Source organism: Periplaneta americana, chromosome 17 (assembly GCF_040183065.1).
Source record: "Periplaneta americana isolate PAMFEO1 chromosome 17, P.americana_PAMFEO1_priV1, whole genome shotgun sequence".
NCBI lineage: Eukaryota > Metazoa > Arthropoda > Insecta > Blattodea > Blattidae > Periplaneta > Periplaneta americana.
In genome coordinates this window covers 1,283,128-1,303,211 of record NC_091133.1, presented here as the reverse complement: position 1 = coordinate 1,303,211, position 20,084 = coordinate 1,283,128, and the positions used below count along the sequence as shown (strand labels likewise).

The 20,084-nt window shown below is 35.0% G+C and overlaps 2 protein-coding genes across 5 annotated transcripts in view; both read left to right on the top strand.

Moving 5' to 3' along the window:
• LOC138693491 (uncharacterized) overlaps window positions 1–7,673 on the top strand; it is a 64,380-nt gene extending 56,707 nt beyond the window's left edge. For 3 of the 4 annotated variants that reach the window (XM_069817496.1, XM_069817494.1, XM_069817495.1), the window contains one exon: window positions 989–3,576. In XM_069817496.1, coding sequence (XP_069673597.1) covers window positions 989–1,157 — 169 coding nt within the window. In that variant the 3' untranslated portion in view covers window positions 1,158–3,576. Of the gene's footprint in view, window positions 1–988; window positions 3,577–7,445 lie in introns of those variants that run through there. The other variant, XM_069817497.1, reaches the window with a different exon arrangement.
• Window positions 7,579–9,048, top strand: LOC138693369 (zinc finger protein 782-like; the record flags this gene model as incomplete). The annotated part of the gene is made up of 1 exon (XM_069817289.1): window positions 7,579–9,048. A coding segment is annotated over one exon (894 nt), but the record flags the coding sequence as incomplete, so codon positions are not given.
• Between the last annotated feature and the right edge of the window lie 11,036 nt (window positions 9,049–20,084).

Sequence of the window (20,084 nt, the reverse complement as noted above, 5' to 3'; positions counted from 1 at the left end):
CGAAACTTACAGAAGAAATCTGGAGACAAATATCAGATTATCTGAAAATAAATAGGGTTATGTTTTATTTTGATGAGATTTAATAGTACTGATTAAATATTTGAAATAATGTATCTATATGTCTTAACAGTTTACGTAATTTTAATCAGAATATAGCAAAGAATCCTCTATCATATCATGAATGGCAAAAAAACTATAGTCCATTCAACCTAAAATAACGCCTAAACGTATCATCATTCAAATCAAAAACAGTATCCAAAACTCGTCCTTATTTTCGTAAGATACAATGTGATTTTCAGATATTTCTGGCTTTAATTTTAGGCCTACTTCTTTTTATGAACAAAATATATTCATGTAACTCCATTTCCTTATCATCTGAATTCTCAGATTCAACATAGCGTTCGTACGTAATTTGTAAAGTACGACAATATACTTACAGGTTATATATTTAAGTACGACAATATACGTAAATACATAACCTATAATATTTCCCCCAACGAGTGATTACTATAATCAGAAAAATGCTTTCTGCATGAAGGGAGTGCATAGCTGATCATAGCGAGGTGTGATCTGTGATAGCGAGAACTGGCCAAGTGTGTGGAGGAAGGCTCTTCGCCTCTTTCTCGCAACACATTTCTCGCTAGCGAAAACTCTTCAAGTGTGTTACGGGCATTAAAAAGAACATTCATTATCTCCATTCTCAGTTGTCTTGAGACAAGTGTTGGTATTTCCTGTTCATCTTTCAGTCTTAAATAAAATGTGATATAAACTGGACTTTCTAATTATATCCAAATATATACGATGTTTATTTATTTTACTGCTTTGACTTTTGTGTGAACTGAGATCAGCGTAATGCCTGCCCATGCAAAAGCATTCAAATTCGGAAACTTACTCTGCGAGAAATTATTACGTAGTTCTGGAATTTAATGTTTAGCTTTTAGCTGTTATGAGGGTCACAATTTTCGTTAATGTAGAATTCTGATTACAGCATTTTCACTAGTGATGGGACAGAATCGTCGCAGGTGCAGTCAGATATTTGTATTTCAACAGAAAACGCAGCCTCTGAAAATTCAACAGATCACCAGATTTACGTCGAGTTGCCGAGAGAAAAGGAGTCCCCGAGTGACAAACACCATGATTCATTTATATGCAATTGAAGTCTCACGTTCGTGTTCACACTGGTGAAAGGCCATTCAAATGCGAATATTGCGGGAAATCCTTTTCGTGTTCGGGAAATCTAAAAACGCATGTACGTAAGCACACGGGTCATAAGCCATTCAAGTGCGATGTCTGTGGAAAATGTTTTGCGGAATCAGGAACTTTGAAAGTGCATATGCGCCGACACACGGGAGAAAACTTATTCAAATGCAATATTTGTGAGAAAAGTTACACACAATCAAAAGGTTTAAAATATCATGCACGTAAGCACAGGGCTGAAAGCCGCTTGAATTCACCGTCAAGGGAAAATTCTTTTCAGACATAGTACTCCTCAGTACTTGACTAATTACGGCGCCAAAACCGGGGGAGAAACAATCTGCGCGGTAGAATAATTTTTTATTAAATTTACGGTGACTTGATTCTTAAATTTTACTCCTTCTGGGACACAATAGCCCTGCCAAGATTCTGGAATTCGCTACCTGCTAGCATCAGGGACTGTCGAAATAAAATTGAATTCAAACGCAAACTTACTAGGCACTTGGTCAGTAATTGATTTCTTGTAAATAGTTTCCTTAATCTATCACAAAATATTTCAATATCCAGTAATTTCACCACTATACAATTTTATTATTCTAGGTTTAATTTGTAATTCAGTAAATATAAAATATTCTTTGTTTTTCTATGATAAATTATCTAGCTTTAATTAGTCAGGTAATCTTTTCGTACTTTGATTTTTATTGTAATTGTAAATTTAATACTAATTGTAGTTTTATTTGTAACTGTAAATCTAATACTAATTGTAATTGTATTCTTCATATTATAGTTGGAATCTCCTGGTAGAGGGGCAGAGAAGGCCTGACGGCCTTATCTCTACCAGGTTAAATAAATACTAAATACATTTTTAACACATTACATTTTGTTTGTCTTAGGTAGACCTATATTCCGGTTTAGTGTTTTTCTTTTCTGTCACTTGAGGTTATGTAAAATATTTTTTTATACATCTCATTTCAATAGTTCGTGTGATGGCGTGCATTGTTCTTGATATTTCGCTCTCTTGAGAAACACTTATTACCGATATAGTTTCAATATGTATTCAACCTGTCCTACCTTAATACTGAGTTTGAAAACTAAAATTATTAATCACAATTACGTTTTTCCACCGCAGTTCTGGTTTCAACCAACGCTGACTATTCTAGTCGTAATTAGTTCGTATAAATATACACAATTCGTATCTTTGATACCATATTTAATTATATTTACTGGAATATAATTCCCACAACTTGCAAAAATCCAGACAAAAAACCACTGACCAGTGTGACACACTGTGTGAGTGAAATTACGTTATCAAGGCAGGTAACGAATTGGAAATTCGAATCGACAGGTCTGGGTAGACGTCATAAAATTGATTGAGAATGACTAATGTCATGTCACTATTTCATAATTTTATTGTTTGTTTATTTAAAGAAACGTGATTGTTTAAAGTTGTGTATATATATAACAATTCATACGAAAGGAAGAAGTGTTACTAAGCCATGTGTCAAAAATGACATGAAACGGTGTTAATTGCACAGGAGACAGGAAAATTCATATCTCGCAGCATAAATTGAGTGTTCTAATGTCAAAATATGAGTCTGAATATAATACGCACCCCAGTTTTCAACACAAAATTAAAAAATAAGTGTGTGTTAAGCTGGGTCCACACTATATAACAAAACACGTCATATAACAAACTTTGTATGCAACATGTTTCTTTAACTTGCGATATGTTATATTTGTGTTGGTATCAAAATAGAATTCTTGTAACAAATTATATAACTCGATAAATGAAATAAATGTCACGTTTGAAAATGGTGTCGACGGCAGGTGATGTAGTTCTTGCTGCTGCTGCTTGTGTGATTCTGGCAGGAAGTAGTAGGCCTTGTAAACGAAAATGTTGGGTGAGACAATCATTACAAGCTATAAAACAATAAAGTAGAAGTAGCCTTTTAGCAGATCTTGAGAGAGATGCTAGTGATTCCTTGGCAGAAGAACTTGGTTGTGATGGAAGTTTCATAAACTTGCCAGAATGATCAGTTCTGATTTTGAATATCTTATAAACGTAATCGGACATAAGATAAGTAAGAAAGACACTTCATTTCGAGATGCAATACTGGCGAGAGAAACCGTTACTTTAAGATTTCTTCCAAGTGGAGATTCCTACAAAATTTTAAGCTGTTTGTTCAAATTCTCCAAGCAGAGCATATCCAAGATTGTGCCAGAGTATATGAAGCTATCAATGACCCATTTTGTCTCTTAAAAGCAAGAGCATCTTGAAGTACACCCATTTTGATTTGTAGTGAGCATTTACTCCATATCCACTTTTCCCTTTCTTTAATTCTATCTGGCACTGACCAATAAGAATTCCCATTTTCTTTTCAACCTCTTGCACATCCATTTTCATATTAACACCCAATCCAACCCATGCATCGTGCTTTTTATTTGTCTTTGTAGCCCATATCAGTCGCGGATCCCATAATGCCCGTTTTTCTCTGTACAGCTCAATTAAATCATAAGTTGCAGTCTTGTTTCACTACATTATGCCAGTTGACTTCGGAACACAAATGAATAATCACGCCAAGTGCACAGACAATGCGTACAAGATACTACGCAGTATGCAAAACACATGACGTCACGAGTTCAGCAAGACTCAGCTCGTACTTTTTTGTGTAGCGGGTGTGTTTTATAACAAGTTACATGATGCGCAAATATGTTATATAACATCCTTTGATCTTTACCGACACCCGATGGATAACATATAACCACAGTCTACTATATACAGTCGCGAAGCTCAATATGTAGTAAAAATGCAAACAGGGGTAGTTGCCCACCACTAGGATCGCTACTATCGCCTCATCATCGCAGATCTCTCTCCTAGCAGCCGACAAAATATGTTACACTTTCGTTGTCGTGTTCTTTTGGAAAAATTAACACCTTCCTTCCATTATTGAAATATTAAATGCATAAAGTTAATTTATTATTTTAATGAAGTATATTAAATTCCACCATAAACTCGAAGATACCTGCAAGAAATAAGTTAATATAATTTTTGTTTGTGCAAAACGAACTGAAATTTACTATAATAGCTTCACTCATTCAAGATTATAGCGATAATTAACTATGAAACCAATAAACATTAATTTGCATTTCTCTTTACAACAATAATAATGGAAATATGAATTAATGGACTAACTTACGTGTACCGGTACTTGTAGTGTAGGCTTACGTAGTTAACAAAGTGGGATGAGGTTAAGCAATAATAATCACACCAGAATTGGAAATAAAACGTGATTAATACATTTTATTGTAACAGACTTTTTCTACGTCTCTAGTAAAGCAACAAATAAAAATAACAACAAAATTAACAGCTATAATTAAAAACATATCCTTTGAAGAAAAAATTAGGCCTAAGCAATAATAATCCCACCAGAATTGAAAATAAAACGTGATCAGTGAAGTTCATTAAAACAAATTTAATTTTTCTACGTCTTTAGTAAAATAACACATAAAAATAATAACAAAATTAATAGCTACAATTAAAAATATATCCTCTGAAAAAAAAGTAGACCTAACCTTTATTTCTCTGGAAATTTAGCAGCCTAAGTGACAGAACTTTGACCGGTATCTAATGTCCTTTCGGTTAGACTGAAACATTTCATTGTGAAATTTAAGGATATAATGTATTCTAACAGTCACAAAGAACTTCAAATTAAGAGTTTTGTTTCTGCACAGCATTCTTGTGGAAACCCAGGAACCTTTCTAAATCTTTCGGAAATCGGAAAAAGGATAACTCTGGCCTCTTTCTCTTACTGTTGCTACAATTTATAGCACTACAAACGTCTCCTCCTTGTCCCATATTATTATTCCAATTATTATATTTTAGCCATTAACATTTTCATTATAACCAATAACGAACATTTCACAAGCATCAATGTGAAATACGCAACGAGCTAGCACTCGATAGAAATACGACACAGTCCAAAGTCGACCATGGACAGTCTATTGTTTCTAGTTGCTAACCGCTTGGAGCGCTTTATCACGAGATTTGCAAAAAAACACCTCAATTTCGCGACTGTATATAGTAGACTGTGATATAACTTGCTATATAACACAAAAAACTCATGTTATATAACATTTTCTTCCCGTTTCTACAACAAGTTATATAACATTGTTTTGTTATATAGTGTGGACCCAGCTTTACAATCGCGTAAATATGATATTTCATTCACTGCATATCAGCATGATAGGACGCATAGACTCTACAACATGAAAATTCACAGTGAAATGTTTTTACATACTATGTTAGAAAGCCTTTTCGTCTATCTGAAATACACAGATTTTCAGTCACTATCTCTATGAGAAAATAATATTATCACACACATCAAATTTCATTAGTTGCAGTTAAGGTAACACTCTGCTAGGACTTTGGAATTTTATTATATTCAAAATGTTTTCTCATAAACATCTCATCTGAATGACTCAACGAAATTCTGTCGTGCGTAACATTTAAGAATTTGATCAATATTTTGTAAATATACAGTATTGCGTAACTGGTCACTTTTCTCTCACTCTATTGAAAAAGAGCTTGAAATTTCGTTTGTTTTTATTGTGTGGCAAACTGCTCTTCTTCTATCTATTCTTTCATCTTAAAATATAATACTGTGCATACTGATCCCATTTAGCCAGCTCAAATCTGTAATATAAAACTATATTCTGTAGAAAAGTGGTTTTCAATCTATGGCGCACGTACCCCTAGGGATACACAGGGTTATCTCAAGGGGTACACATCCCACTGATTTCTAATGTAAAAATTCTGACATATTAATTTTATTATAGCTACTCGTTTATAATTATTGCATTATATTGTAGTTTCTTTTGCAATATCAACTCCTGATTTTCCTTGCTTGCATATAATTTTACCTAAGTCAATACTATTACTATTGCATCAATAACTACTAAATGATGATGATGATGATGATGATGATGATGATGATAATAATAATAATTTATTTTTTGTACATCAATAATCATAGTCTTTTGTTGACTCTTATATAATTATAACACAGTTCGTAATTAGAAATATATTTTGGGATACGCTAGCAAAAGAGGTTGAATACCACTGCTGTAAAATACCGTAACTGTATAAGTAGTGCTAGATAGATCGATGGATTTATTCGTTCCATAATATTCTTACATTTGCTTTATAGCATAGAATAAAGAACATGTCCAATTCTTACGTTTAAATATAAATGCAATACATATAAAATGCAAATATGAAATATGTACAGAATTAATACCTTAATAACAATAATATTTTATACAATGTAATATGTTTACCATTTAATAGTATTAAAATATTTACGCAGTACTGTGAAATGTCAAGAATTCATCTACAGAATAGAAAGTGTGCGATATAAAGTAATTTTTTAGTTTTACCTTAAATAATGCAGGGTTTTGGCTATGATTCTTAATGTCTTCAGGAAGACTATTGAACATTTTTATCGCCATGTAACGTACTTCCCTTTGATAGCACGATAAATTTGATGATGGCGTATGAAAATCATTCTTTCTGCGGGTATTTATACTATGTATGGCTGAATTAGTTGGAAAATTTTCTTTATTACATAAGAGGAAATTTATTATAGAGCATATGTATTGATTTGTTAAGGTTAGAATCTCTAATTTTTTTAAAAATAATCTCCATGATTCTCTAGCCTTTGCTCCAACTATTATTCTAATGACTCTTTTTTGTAATAATATATTTTTACTATCTGCAGAATTTCCCCAAAATATTATTCCGTAGGACATAATGGAATGAAAATAGGCAACATATATTGTCTTTAAGATACTGCTGTTTAAAAATTGTTGTAACGACCTAATTATGAAGCATTGCTGAGCTAAGTTTGGGGGTTATTTCTTTGATATGATTTTTCCAAATTATTGTATTATTAATATGCAAACCAATAAATTTGGTTGTTGATGTTTCTAGTAGAGGTATATTTTTGATAGTTGTGTCCAATGTTTCAGAGATGAAATTTGAAGTGATTTTAAATTGAATTATGTTAGTTTTATTAATGTTTAATCCTAGTTTATAAGTAGTGCTGAAGTATGGCACCCACAGGTGACTAACTATTTTAAAAAACGTTAATCAATAATGGATGATTAGAATGTGAACTTCACGGAGACAGACTTGTGAATGTATTGCTGTTACGAGGGTCAGAATTTTCGTTAATGTAGATTTTTGATTACAGCATTTTCACTGGTGATGGGAATGAATCGCCGCATATGGAGGAGAAAATTCCTGATAATTGTACTTCTTCAGAGAATCCAGACTCTGAAAATTCAGATCACCGTGTGCCGAGAAAGAATAACAACTTCCAATGAGAGCCCAATGACAAAGCGCATGGCCCATTTATATGGGATATCTGTGGCCAAGTCTTCTGGGATCTCCAAAGATTCAGCATACATTCCCGAGCACACACAAGCAACAGGACGTTCAAGTGCGACATCTGTAGGAAGTGTTTTTCATATTCAGCAAATCTAAAAACTCATTTACGTACTCACACTGGTGAAAAGCCGTTCAAATGTCACATTTGTGGGAAATGCTTCTCAGAAACTGGAGCTCGTAAAAGTCACATCCGCACGCACACTGGTGAAAAGCCATTCAAATGCAGTATCTGCGGAAAGAGTTACTCTGAGGCTGGAACTCTCAAAGCTCACGAACGCACCCATACGGGAAATAATCCGTTCAAATGCGGGATTTGTGAGAAATGTTTCTCGCAATCTAATCACTTGAAAGCTCACGTGCGCATGCACAAAGGTGTAAAGCCATTCAAATGCAACATCTGTCTGAACTCTTTTTCGCAGTCTGGGACTTTGAAATCTCATATTCGTATTCACACTGGTGAGAGACCATTCAAATACGAATATTGTGGGAAATGTTTTTCAAGTTCCGGGAATTTAAGAACGCATGTACGCAAACACACAGGTCAGAAGCCGTTCAGATGCGATGTCTGTGGGAAATGTTTTTCTGAATCGGGAACTCTGAAAGTGCATATGCGAAGTCATACTGGCGAGAAGTCATTCAAGTGCGATATCTGTAAGAAATGCTTCTCACAGTCGGGAACTCTAAGAAATCATGTTCGTACCCACTCTGTCGAAAAGCCATACAAGTGCGACTTCTGCGAGAAATGTTATTCACATTCGAAAAGTTTAAAATATCATTCACGTAAGCACACGGATGGAAGCCATCCGAATCCACATTCTTCCCCGTCGTAGTACTTGCTTAATTCCGAGGGATACACAAATTGTCCAGGCCTGTCGTAGGTGATAACTAACTTCTGTTGTAAATCCCTACATAGTTCAACCTTCTTTTGTTTGCTATATCTGCATTTTGCTGAGTGTGAAGATCAAATGACAGTCATATCAAAATGGAAATTTATTTATTTTATTTATTTAAATTTAAATATACAAAATACAGAATATAATTGCAAACAAACAAGAGAAATAGAAATAAAATAAAATAATACAATACAAACAATATAAAACAGGAGATACAGTAGTATTAACAAAATTTGAGGCCGAATGAGCAGCGCTCGTGTTCGGTCGCAGTTCAGATATAATATTAATAGGCCTATAAGAGAATATAAAATAAAATAAAATAGCAAATAGAATTAAAATTACAGTTACAGAAATTATATAATACAATATTAATATAAGAGAAATATAGAAAATAAAAAAATATTAATAATAAAAATAAATAAGTAAAATAAAACAGGAACTAAAATTTAAATTACAGCGGCAATGGAATTATATAATATAATATTAACACTAGAGAAGAATAATATCGCACGTGAAAAGTAGGACTATATATATATATATATATATATATATATATATATTTAATAAAATTGAAGATATTAACACGTTTCTAATTTTGTTGTTATATGTTAGTGAGTTACATGTTGGAAGTTCTGGGTGTAATTTACTTAAAGCATTGTACAGCCGAGGGCCAAAATTAATGCTATGCTTTAGACCAGCAGAAATGGTTGCAAGTTTGTCCCTTTGTCTAGCTGACTGTATTAATGTTGGCTATTACCTGGTTGAAGAATTTCCTTGGAACATCACACGGTACCCAGTAGGAAAATATTTGACAGACCATTAGCTCATGGTGATTATTACACTTTTACTACGTCACACTACTTTTGACCAATAAAACGGTACGAAAGGACGTCTTTCAACCAATCATGGCTGCTTATCCCACAATTTTATCGCTTTCCTAGCATTTGTTTTTTTTTATCACTACTCTAGCATTTGTTTCCTTGTTTGCCAACATTTCAAACTGTAAATTCTTTACTGTACTATAAAACATGCTTTGCGATCGTAATGTGTTTCCCGCAAAGATAGTCGACTGAAAATGATGGCTCCGTTCAAACATTTTGGTGAAAGTAACATTAGTGAAATAGAATTTTAGTAAGTCAATTAATATCTATTATATTGTATTAGAGTACTTTATTTCTTCTAATCTCTGTATATTTTCTCCTGTTTTTATCACCTTCCTACCATTTGTTTGCCAACATTTCAAACTGGAAATTCTTTACTGTAATATAATGTATGCTTTGCGGTCGTCATTTGTTTACAACATAGGCAGTCAACTGAAAATGGCGGCTCCATTCAAACGTTTTCGTGAAGTTAACATTAGTGAAATATTCAGTATGTCAATTAATAATGTATAACGTACTTTCAAATCAGAAATAAATATAAGCCGTGTGTAGTCTTCGTAAATATTTGTTATTATTATTATTTATATTTTATATAACATACAGAACATTTAGAACTTGACATATTTTACACATAACATAGCAAATAACGAATCATGAATATCTAGAACTTGTTACATTTATTCCACACAAAATAATAAACCACGAACTTTTTAAAAGTTGAATATGTTTTCAAAACAAAATAAGGAATAGAAGTTTATCGAGCAAGGTAACACATCATGAACATGTTGAGTATGAACAACTTTTTTTTCAAACGATTTAGGACATTATTTTCGTTCATTACACATCCACATTTTCCAGACGATTTCCCTCCTCATCTCTGTCATCACTTTCACTCTACTCTTCATCTTCCATAGTCTCAGAAGCTTGGAAAAGATACTCACAAAATGAGCGGCTTTCTTCTTTTGCATATGGAAATAAGTTTCTGACATTCTTAACATTATTATTTTTCAGTGGAACTCGAGACACTGATTGAAAATCCAGTCTTGGAGGGAAGTTATTCATGTATGAACGTGTTCAATAAGTAATGGAGGTTTTCCAGCATTACTGTTCAAAATTTCACAACGAAAATTTCTGCGTATAACAAATTATGGACAGTCGATTTATGCATTCTCCGGAAAAAGGGCCTATGAAACCTTGTTGAAACTATGTCCTTAACTGGTCTTTATGAATTGCAGATTGTCATACCAATTTTCTGAAGTCAGGGATTTTGCCGTTGTTAAATGCAGCTCAATATTCACTATTTAATGCATGAACGACTTGTGTGTCTTCATTGGAATGTTCTCCATAATATAATGCAGCTTACTCTGAATGTCTTGAGTTGGATCCTCACAAGGGAACCTTCTATCATGGTGAATTGAAAAGGCGGTTATGCCGTATATTTTTTGAAAGAGGAGGCAAAAGTATGTCAGCAGGTGAAATTTTTCCGCCTGAGCTCCATAGAGATAAAAGTTATGGAACTTTAAATTTAACATGACAGCACAGCACAGTCTACTATATACAGTCGCGAAGCTTGAGGTGATTTTTTGCAAATCTCGTGATAAAGCGCTCCAAGCGGTTAGCAACTAGAAACAATAGACTGTCCACGGTCGACTTTGGACTGTGTCGTATTTCCATCGAGTGCTAGCTCGTTGCGTATTTCACATTGATGCTTGTGAAATGTTCGTTATTGGTTGTAATGAAAATGTTAATGGCTAAAATACAATAATTGGAATAATAATATTTTACTAGAGACGTAGAAAAATTAAGTTTGTTTTAATGAAATTTATTGATCACGTTTTATTTTCAATTCTGGTGGGATTATTATTGCTTAGGCCTACTTTTTTTTTTCAAAGGATATGTTTTTAATTATAGCTGTTAATTTTGTTGTTATTTTTATTTGTTACTTTATTAGAGACGTAGAAAAAGTCTGTTACAATAAAATTTATTGATCACGTTTTATTTCCAATTCTGGTGTGATTATTATTGCTTAACCTCATCCCACTTTGTTAACTACGTAAGCCTACACTACAAGTACCGGTACACGTGAGTTACTCGATTAATTCATATTTACATTATTATTGTTGTAAAGGGAAATGCAAATTAATATTTATTGGTTTCATAGTTAATCATCGCTATAATCTTGAATGAGTGAAGCGATTATAGCAAATTTCAGTTCGTTTTCAACAAAAAAAAATAATATTAACCTATTTCTTGCAGGTATCTTCGAGTTTATGGTGGAATTTAATATACTTCATTATAATAATAAATTAACTTTATGCATTTAATATGTCAATAATGGAAGCAAGGTGTTAATTTTTCCAAAAGAACACGACAACGAAAGTGTAACATATTTTCTCGTCTGCTAGGAGAGAGATCTGCGATAATGAGGCGATAGTAGCGATCTGACTGTATATACTAGACTGTGATGACAGGCTGTGCGAAGTGACTCAATGTGCATAATTAAAGGTTAAAATGGAGTTGTTTTTGAAGTCACTGCATTGCAAACGAGATATTCAGATGTTGTGCATCTTAATTGCAAACATGAATATCGATCTTCATGCAATGAAGAAATTCTGGGCGAAAATATTTGCGAAAGCATATCCTTCATATCTGCCTTCCGCATATTCGCGGAATCAGAAGCATACGATTTGATGTTATATGAGTCAGCAGGTTTATTTTTAGGGAACATTTTCTGTGAATCGGCTGACAGAAAATACATTGGAGAGGAGATTTGTCCGTCCATGGAAATGACTGGCATAATCACGTAGGAGTACGTCGCCGCAGCTTCTGATCCTACTGTGGCATAAAATTTCTCTCCCCCCTCCTTTTGAAATGCTGGTTTCGTCTGGAGTGAATCTCTTTTTTTTTTTAAATCGACTTTGATCAGTGTTGAGGATCTAGCGAGGAGTGAAGCCACGATCGACGAACAACTGCTTCATCTTCGACACGAAGCTGTCTGATTTCTGCTTCACCGCTGTCTCTTTGATGCGAAGTTCTTACTCACTTTATGCGTCACGGAACGAGAAACGGTACGATTCCGCTGCTTGAATCTCCATACCCACGAGTCAGAAGCTCTGAAGTTAAGACGGTCGTCAAGATCAATTTGAGCCTTCACTTGTATGCCCCAAAGCCTGATAGTTCCGTCATGTATGATAGCGTTCGTACTTGACATTTCTTTGAAATGTTGCAGAACCATGGCATTAATATCTGCCATTCCAGATTTCTTCTTCTTCTTCTTCTTCGTCTTCTTCTTCTTCTCCTCCTTAACTTTTGCATCGTAATCGTAAAACGTCTTCCGTGTCATGAGAAGGAATCAATTTTTTTAGAGGTGAAGGATCGTCTCTTTCCGCTGACTGTATCGTTCGTATAGTCGAGCGATTTCTGCATGTAATCGTCGTCCACTACGTTCTAATTCTTTTAGGAGAGGGACGTAAGAAGACGTGCTGATTTTCGACGACGAGATGTCTCCGTCTCTTCAACGTCCTCCGCTTTCTGGCAGTCTTTTTGGCGTCTCGTCATTAGTTCGTCTTCTATGTCACCATAATCTTGCTGCCCATCTTCGACGTCCAAATCTGGTGTCTCATCAATAAGAGCGACGTGTACGTTTCCATGGCCTCCTGTTCGTCTTTTAACTCATTCTTCAACTGATGAAACATCCGGATGAATACGACTGACTGGTGCCAAACTCTCGCACCAGCATCTGAACCACAACTTTCGGATCCATTCTGTATATGGCACAAATGAAACGTAAGAGTAACTGTAACACCAGAATTAGCTCGAGAAAACTTACCTTCCCATAATAAAAGTAGGTGATCGCATCCTAGCGATAATACCCAGTATTATTTAACCCTCGGTCTATACCTGGGGTCTTTTGTGACCCCACTCCTTTATTTTTTACAAATGCATATGTCAAATGTTGACATAACTCTTTCATGTTCCAGATATGCTATTTGTGAGCATTTGGCTACAATTATGTTACATTGTCATGATCCTAGTATAAGCGGTATAATATTATTTTTCATTTTTATCACATGGGGTCAGCAAAGACCCCAGGTATAGAGTACGCTATACTAATTTTTATAATGAATTAGTTACTTGGTCTCGCTCTTGGTGTATTTTATGACTACAGTGGAACAAATACAGATCAAATATTGATATTTCTTGAACTGGGATGCACTGTTGTGAGGTATTTGAAAATTTTTAATTAACTGTTTTCAGTTTGCAGTAGATTTCTGATGAAGTAAGTCGGTTTGTCTCTCTCTTTATTATAAATAATGATTTATAATATTGATTTTCAGAAAGGTTACAGCCTTAATCATGCTCTAAAAGACGCAGACCACAGTGATAGTGAATGTGACAATGTTTTCATATTCGAAAGCGACGGCGGTGTTGCGGCAGTAGATGTGACAGGAAGATATTCAAGTTGAAGACGAAATAGATATTGATTCTATTGATGCAGATGATAATGTCAATGCATTAGTGACACATTTACTTACATCAAGAAATGGACAACTGAACTATGCTACTCAGCCATCACCACAGCGTAAGCAACTCCTAGAAATATTGGCTATACACAAAATACTCTTGTGGCCGCTTACGTTCTGAAAAGATTCAAAGCCGTCTTGTTGTTGTCAACACTGCATAATTCTTTTGACATAAGTGAATGTGAACACAGAAAATGAGAAGTAATACTCCTCTATAATGCCATAGTCTGGTGTGGAAACGGTTGAATAAATACCAAAATACATAAATTATCCAATAATTATCCTTACAACTTCCTATTTTCAAGTTAGTTGAAAGAAATCTATCCGGGGTCAAAAAAGACCCCAGGTATAGAGTACGTTTTTCCATAGCAGATATAGACCGAGGGTTAAAACGCACAACAGCTGTAATATCTCGTTTGCAATGCAGTGACTTAAAAAACAACTTCACTTTAACCTTTAAGTATGCACATTGAGTCACTTCCCACAGACTTTCATGTTAAATTTACAGGCGGAAAAATTTCACCTGCTGACTTACTTTTGCCTCCTCTTTCCAAAAATATACTGCATTACCGCCTTTTCAATTCACCATGCTACAAGGTTCCCTTGTCAGTACTCTAATAGAGCGAGAGGTGAGGGTTTACGTCATACTGACCTCCTGAGCACACATCGTCTCATTAGGGTCATGGTGTACTCATCACACATTGAATTGCATTATTTGCAGTCAATGTAAAATAGTTTGCTAGAACGTTAGTATTTCATTAGTTTCAAAATGATTTCCCATATACATCGGGACAGAATGGCTTAACGGAATTCTGGCGTGCGTAGCCTTTAAGAATTCGATTAATATTATGTAAACATGCAGTATTTTGTAACTCACTTTTTTGTCGCTTAAGGGGAAGGACCTACAGGAAAACAAAAATCTTTTCTCATATTATTTTCAGTAGAGCATCTATTTACCTAAAATAGTTTGATATCAATGTATGAAGCCTTTTAAATACAACAATCTTACTTTTCCCCTTTATTGTACAGTCACAAACATAAAAGATGCGATATTATAAAGATAATTATATGTCGGTTCTCAAGAGTATCACAGGATCACAAATTTTGTCTTAAATGAAAGCTAAAACACTGCTAGTCTATTTTGTTTGATGATGTTTAGAAATTTTATACATCTTGATTACACAACTTTTAACACTGTATCACTTCGGAATATGTATGATAGGGCTTTCTTGTGTTAAACTTTAACGTACAGTACCTTGTTTACATGTTTCGACCTATTTATGGGTCATCTTCAGAACTAGTCGTTGTTGGTCTTGGCGCCTCTTGTTGTTTCCTGTGTGGGTGCATTCGTAGTGTAGAGTCAAAGAGTGTATGTGTTTTGAAATTGAGTTGTGTGTTGAGAATATCGTTGGGGTGTGTTTTTGTGTGTCTGTATATTTCGTATTGTTCTAGTGTGTTGAGTTTCTGGCTTTTTGGTTGGATGTGCAGTATTTCCATGTCTGTGTTTATTTTAAATTTTTAAGAAGAGAAAGAAAAATTGCACGTCTAATTTCAACTTATTCTTTAATTTGCAATTTGACAATTTCCTCTTATAGAATTATTCATGTATAGCGCGAGAATATGCCCTGAAAATTTTATTCAATTATCTCAATTATAATCTGAGATATTACATATTGAATGTTGGAAAATGTAAAGTAATCAAACTGCGGATATTAACGGAGAAGTTAAAGCAGAGTAAAAGGTTGCCCTGTAGCGGCTATTTGAAAATGGAGTATAAGAAATGATTTCCTTCTTAACAATCTTGAAATTTCGCTCAAATTATGTCAATACTATGAAATATTTTTAGGCAAAAAATAAAAACTTAATTTTGACACATATTTGGTTATTCGTGTAGGTCCTTCCACTTAAGTGGAGTAGTGCTTAAAATTTGGGGTGACTTTGTTGTGTGAGACAAGCCCCACAGACATCAAACTGCAGCGCTTGCTTACGAGTGTGTTTATGTGTAAAAGAATTTATAGCCTATATCCTAAGTGACAGACATATCTTCAAATTTATAATATTTATTCTTGAGTCATACAATTAAGGATAGTGAGTAGTGATGCCAATACGAATAAAGAATTTCAGTATAGAAGTTTAGTTGAATATTTCTAGGATTTTAGTGTTCAGATTAGAATAAAAACTTCCATGATTAAACAATAAATCATTCTGAATTCAGTGGTACGAAAGACAACTAATTAGTTTCGGATATAAGTGCGAAAGAAAGGCCGTAACTGATAACATGTTTTCCAGTTTTGCTTAATGTACTTGTATCTTCAGGTGCACATTACTTGCTACAATCTTCACTTATATACCTTGTATTTTTTAAAGTTATCAAGTGATGTATATAGTAAATTATAAAGCAAAATTTAGTGAAATATTTTACCCTCAGTGAAACAAAAAAAAAATATTGAACTTTGATTAACAATTTTTGTCATTTATTTCAAAGCATATAATTTTTTTCTCATGTTCTGTGTATGATATTCATAAACCAGTAGTTCTACTTTGTACAACAAAGGCTGCAGAAAATACTGTAAAAATTTCATATAAATAGATTTAGTAGTTTCAGAGAAAAATGCACTGAAGTTTGAAATATATCAACTTACTGAAAACTGCATTAAAAAAAAAGAGGAATGTGTGAATTACATGAGCCGCCAAATTTAAAGAGGACATTCAATGAGCTTACCTGCAGAGATACCTCCACAATATATACTATACAGTATTGTTTAAATGAGCATGTTTTGAACTTTTTTAAACACAAAATAAAAGATCGGATTTTTTACTCCTAATCACTACCTAGTTCCCTTAAAAACAAAGAAGAACATTCATTTATTCATAGTTTTCTGCCTTAACTTTGATCCAAACATTGTCCAATTTTCGTCCTATCTGCCTACCTTTTCGTCTATCTTGTTGGTAACATTCGGCTCATTTCACCATCATCTATTTACATGTCACTGTCATCACTACCATTGCCTGGTTAAGTTCACATTGCAGCGTGCTGTATTCGTACAAGAGTGCAGCCATTGGACAACAAATATAATTCACAGAAGTAAGCACAATAAGCCTCTGGCTGTAGTGTAAGCCTTTGGGTCCTTCCTCTTTGTAAAATTTGAGTGGGAAAGAATAATGTGACGGTCACGTGAGGTTCGATCTCACGACCGACGGAGGAAGGGCTCCTCGTCTTCGTCGCTCGGCTGATTTCGGTTGATGCTCCTAATCCGGTGCGACGTCGAGACGTTCGCCGTCAACTTTGCTGCCTCCATCCTGAGGGCCGCCGTCAGAGCTGCGTTGATGGTGCGATGCTCTGCCAAGAGTAGCTGTTGTCTGATTTCGGGGTCTCGAACTCCGCTGCCGAAGGTGTAGGCCGCCTCTCCAGCGATGAAGTCAGTAGGTAGGCCCCTGAGGGCCTTATGGGCCAGTTGTTCCACCGCCATTGCAAATTCTTGCAGGGTCTCGCCTGACTGTTGGATCCTCGTTTTTAGTTGGGTCCTAAATGCTGCCGCAAGTTGATGGTCACCATAACGTCCCTCCAGGGCCGCCATTATCTCAGCGGATGTCCCATCTTCTGGAACGCTGTGAAGAATCTCCGACGCCTGTTCCTGAAGCGCGGCCAGCAGCTGAGTGGTTTTCTCTGCTGCAGTCCACTCATTGTGCTCTGCGATGGCCTCGAACTGGCGACGGAATATCGCCCAAGACGTCGTTCCGTCGAACTTCGGCGTCTTGACGTTCGAACTCCGGGCTTCAGGCTCCACAGTTACGGACACAACTCAAGTCGAGCTCTGGTCTCGAAGCTGGCTTCACTGCTACACAAGACTGGCTTGCTGTCCACTGACTTACTCTCTGACTGACTGAATGACTAGCCAAGACAAACGAGCTGTGAACTGAGAACTGACAGTTCTGTGTTGTAAATAGTGCTTTGTGAATATTAATCCCCATTTCAGTTTGGTTGAGAGGCTTTCCCCTCTACTCACACTCTCTACCGCCAGTGAAGGGGAAGGTGCTACAGTCCGTCGTAAAAACGTTCGACTAATTGACTTACAACACAAAGTGTCAAAATCTATATTTCGAAAGTCTACACCAAGAAGTCAATTCTATTTTTATTACAAAGCCTGTATTATGACATGCATTATAATAAAATTAGAACTAGAAATATTTTTATAGACTTTCATAATCTGTTTTGTGCGGAAATTAAGAATTAATTTAAATTAACCTCTTCACGTCTTATCATATCACTATTATCACTATTATCTTCATCACCGTTCACCGCAGGTAATATTTTGTCTAAAGTTTGCAGTTCTTGACGAAAAAAGAATTGGTGAACTTTGGATCTTATTGCTGATTTTGTGAATTCGTCGTATTTTTCTAATAGTGGAACAGTTTTGCGAAATTTCACCGGACTCTTTAATTTATTGTCATTCTTCTTCGCCTCTCTTCTGATGCGATAAAAACTTGCTTTTCCCACTCCCGTCAGTTTCTCCGTCATCTCAGCCACCTTTTGTAAACTGTAAGTTGGATTCTCAGCACATAACGTTTGAAATAAATTCAACACACATCTCTGCTGACCACTTCGCATTGGTTTACCTTTTTTATGTTTTATAACACTGCTGGAAGCCATAATGTTCGTTAAATAATTTACAAACTACGATAAAATACAGTCCTAAGCCTAAATAAAAAAACTATGTACTTATATAAGAAATTAACACTACACTACGTACACTATTTCCTATACCGATATTCACAAAACACTACGAAGTAAACTGTAAGGAAGAAAACAAATCTCAAACCATTCAGGGCAAAAAGATAAATGTTTTCTCCACCGCTAGTTGCTACACTGGGACAATCTGCATTGTGTCGCTCCCCAACATTCAAACCAACATTCGTTAATTTTATTATTAGCCAGTTGAAAATATACTGAAACAAGTCATTGTCAGACATCTGTATGGCTGCAACAGTTCATTGTTGTTCGTAATAGTCCAAGTAAATTGTTATTGTCGTTTGTGGAGTGCAATAATGAACGCTGTGTTGCTATGCGGAGAGCAAATCCCATTGTTGACGGGAGTGAAATTAAATTGTAGAGAGTGATAATTATTGTTGAGATAATAAAATTTACATTGTTGAGTTGAAATAAACTTACACTGGTGTCGTCGTGAGATCGAACCTCACGTGGCCGTCACAATATATTAGGCTAAGTCCCTATTTGTCGTTCGACTTACAGCGCGGGCGCATGCGCAGTACGTATTTCTTTCCTTTCGACATCTGCTGAGTAGAAGCTGTTTCTATTTCTGTGCGACATTTCCTAGGTGGGCCAGCCGAATTGACGCGGCAGGACCCGAACATGGTTCGGAAAAGCAGTAGCAGACAACTTTTAATCAGCTGTTTCTCTCTTCCCGCGGGCTTTGTAGCATCATGTCAGAGTGGAACAAAAACCAAGTAATGAAATTAATCGAGCTTTACGAGGAATTTCCATGACATCTATACTAATAATAAATCTGTAGCCGAAATTTTTCTGGTAATTTTCGATTTTCCAAAAATAATTGGTCCTAACATATATAATTAACCACCCTGAAACCGAAAATCGCTTTTTGAAATTTTTGTTTGTATGTCTGTCTGTTTGTCTGTCTGTCTGCATGTTTGTTACCTTTTCACGCGATAATGGCTGAACCGATTTCGATGAAAATTGGAATATAAATTAAGTTCGTTGTAACTTAGATTATAGGCTACATGGCATTCAAAATACGTTATTTAAAAGGGGGTTATAAGGGGGCCTGAATTAAATAAATCGAAACATCTCGCTTATTATTGATTTTTGTGAAATATGTTACATAACAAAAGCTTCTTTAAAAATGATTTCTGATAAGTTTTATTCTCTGAAAAATTTTGATAGGACTGATATTTAATGAGATAAATGAGTTTTAAAATTAAAATAACTGCCATATAAGGCGGTGTATTGAAATAAAAAACAAATGACTTCGCCAATAAGGGGCCTTGGACACAACAATCGACAGCTATGAAACATAGCCTACAGACAATGTTTCTGTGCTTGTATGAAGTAATATCAGAAGCTAATGCTATAATGTTATTACAGTAACTTGTGAGTGAATTGAGAACA